This window comes from Sphaeroforma arctica, assembly GCF_001186125.1.
Source record: "Sphaeroforma arctica JP610 unplaced genomic scaffold supercont1.2036, whole genome shotgun sequence".
Taxonomy (NCBI): Eukaryota; class Ichthyosporea; order Ichthyophonida; genus Sphaeroforma; species Sphaeroforma arctica.
In genome coordinates this window covers 6,933-9,175 of record NW_014038522.1, presented here as the reverse complement: position 1 = coordinate 9,175, position 2,243 = coordinate 6,933, and the positions used below count along the sequence as shown (strand labels likewise).

The window sequence follows — 2,243 nt, the reverse complement described above, 5'->3', positions numbered from 1 at the left end:
ATCATATTACTATACATCATTATATCATTCAAACAACCCACATGTGACAGGTGCACATGGCCGCCCTACCAAGACCACCCACATGTGTTGCACTGCATGTACATTGGTATCAGACACCACTGAGAGGTTCGTACCAGGGATTTGTGCAGTTGTGATGATAATGTCCACCTCTTCCGCCTGTGCCTTGAATAGCGCCATCTCGGCCTGAGTATGGGAAATACAGCACAGAAATGAGGGAGGAGATGTGGGTTACGCTTACACTGTGAAAGGTCTACCATGTACTTCCAACTGAACGGCACGGGGTTGGATTGTATTCCACGGCTGCATGCGTCTGTATACGCATGTGTGAGCCCACGCCCAATACGTTTAAGAGAATATATTAACTTCCACGCATATGTATGTCTGCATATACGGACTTGCAACACGTTCATGTGAATACACAAACATCCAAACATATGCATGTCGGTGTAAACAGATTTCCAATACGTGTATATGAATGCACCAACACCCACACAGATGTATGTATATGGATGCAACTTACATCGCTGACAACTTCCGCACCCAGAAACTTGACATAGCAAACAAGCATCAGACCTACTTTCTCAATCATCACAGTCCTAAACAGGCACGCCTAGTACAGGCACGCCTAGTACACGCCCTGGTCTCTACATTCAGATACATACAACCCTTGTGTGCAGGATCACGAGCACACGTGTGAAAAGATGTGTTTGACTATGTAGGTACGCTGAGTGTATATATGGAGTGGAACACTTGTTTATAAACGTATCTGTACTGATGAAAAGTATTCGATTGTTCCCAAGCACTCGCACCAACCTCTTCAATCTGCACAGCCAGCCGCACACCATCACCCTTGTAAGAATCCATACACACTAATTTATATGTAAATGCGTTTGGGTATGAATGTATACACTGAATCAAGTATATAAGTCGTAGCATAGGTCCATGAGCCATGATCGCTATCATTCGGGACCCGCGCTATGGTTGTCAATCTCCTCAGTTGAGTACAAACTACTCCTCGTACAATGTTTTCTATTCATATACATATACATACGTCTCTCTATATAATGTTTTCTATCCATATACATATACATACGTCTATATACACACGAATACACACATTCAGCCCCATATGTGCGTGCAATCCCTCATACCGCGATGAATTCTGGGCTCATGGTCTTGGCGTATCCTCCCGCACCCGCACCATCCTCGTCAATCTCCACAGTCAGAAACTCAGCACCCATACTCTCTATCTGTTCGCGCACACTGGGCCGCACATCGAATGCCCTGACAATAGCACCCATAGACTTGGCTGTAGCTATTGCCGATAGGCCTGCCACCCCAACACCGATCACAAGCACCTTGGCTGGGTCGATTTTCCCGGCTGTGGGTAGGATGATAAGGAACGGGAAACGGGACGAAATACCGTTGAATATATAGTTGATATACTGATGTTGCTGGTTTGATTGTTTCACCGTTAGAAGGTAAATTTAGTGAGGCAAGCAAATAAATCGCCATTGAATGTATAGTTACTATACCTATCTTGCCACACTCTACTTGTCCATGATTATGTAAGGGAAGCAGACAAATTGTCATTGAGCATACAGTTATTATACCTATCTTGCGCTATTACTAATTCCATGTTTAATTGACCCTAAAACTGACAACTACCATAGAATATAGAGATACTATACTCATCTTACGAGATTACTTATTCTGTATTTAAGAGAGGGAGAGAGATAAACTGCCATTGAGTATACAGCTATAGACACATACAAATATACCCAACAAATCGAGCCAATCCTATACCTGCAGCGATCAAACTGAGCCAATCCCATACCTGCAGTGATTTTGCCAGAGAAGAAACGACCGAAGAAATTTGCACTCTCAACAACCGCGCGATATCCGGCCACGTTTGCCATAGAACTCAGCACATCAAGCTATTTTTAGAACAAACAAATAACAGCAATTTGGACACCAGGGACCAATGAGTCATGGATTGTTCTTGAGAGCGACGGTAGTACTAACACATGATACTGACATTCTACTTTGGCAACGGAGACAGATTGGGGCAGTCAACTTCATCACACACCGTACAATAGCCGAATGTAAGAGGCGTCTGCGCATGCGCTATGCTCAGAAGAACACACCCATCAACGGACAAGCGATATATATATAGTATATATATATATATATATATATATATACTCTACACACATAGTATG

At 43.2% G+C, this 2,243-nt stretch overlaps 1 protein-coding gene across 1 annotated transcript; it reads right to left on the bottom strand.

Moving 5' to 3' along the window:
• Positions 1-24: 24 nt before the first annotated feature.
• On the bottom strand, positions 25-1,940 carry SARC_12050 (hypothetical protein; the record flags this gene model as incomplete). Its single annotated transcript, XM_014293852.1, has 3 exons — positions 25-204; positions 1,173-1,402; positions 1,859-1,940. The coding sequence occupies 3 exons, from the start codon at positions 1,938-1,940 to the stop codon at positions 25-27; spliced, it is 492 nt and encodes a 163-aa protein (XP_014149327.1).
• Positions 1,941-2,243: the final 303 nt, after the last annotated feature.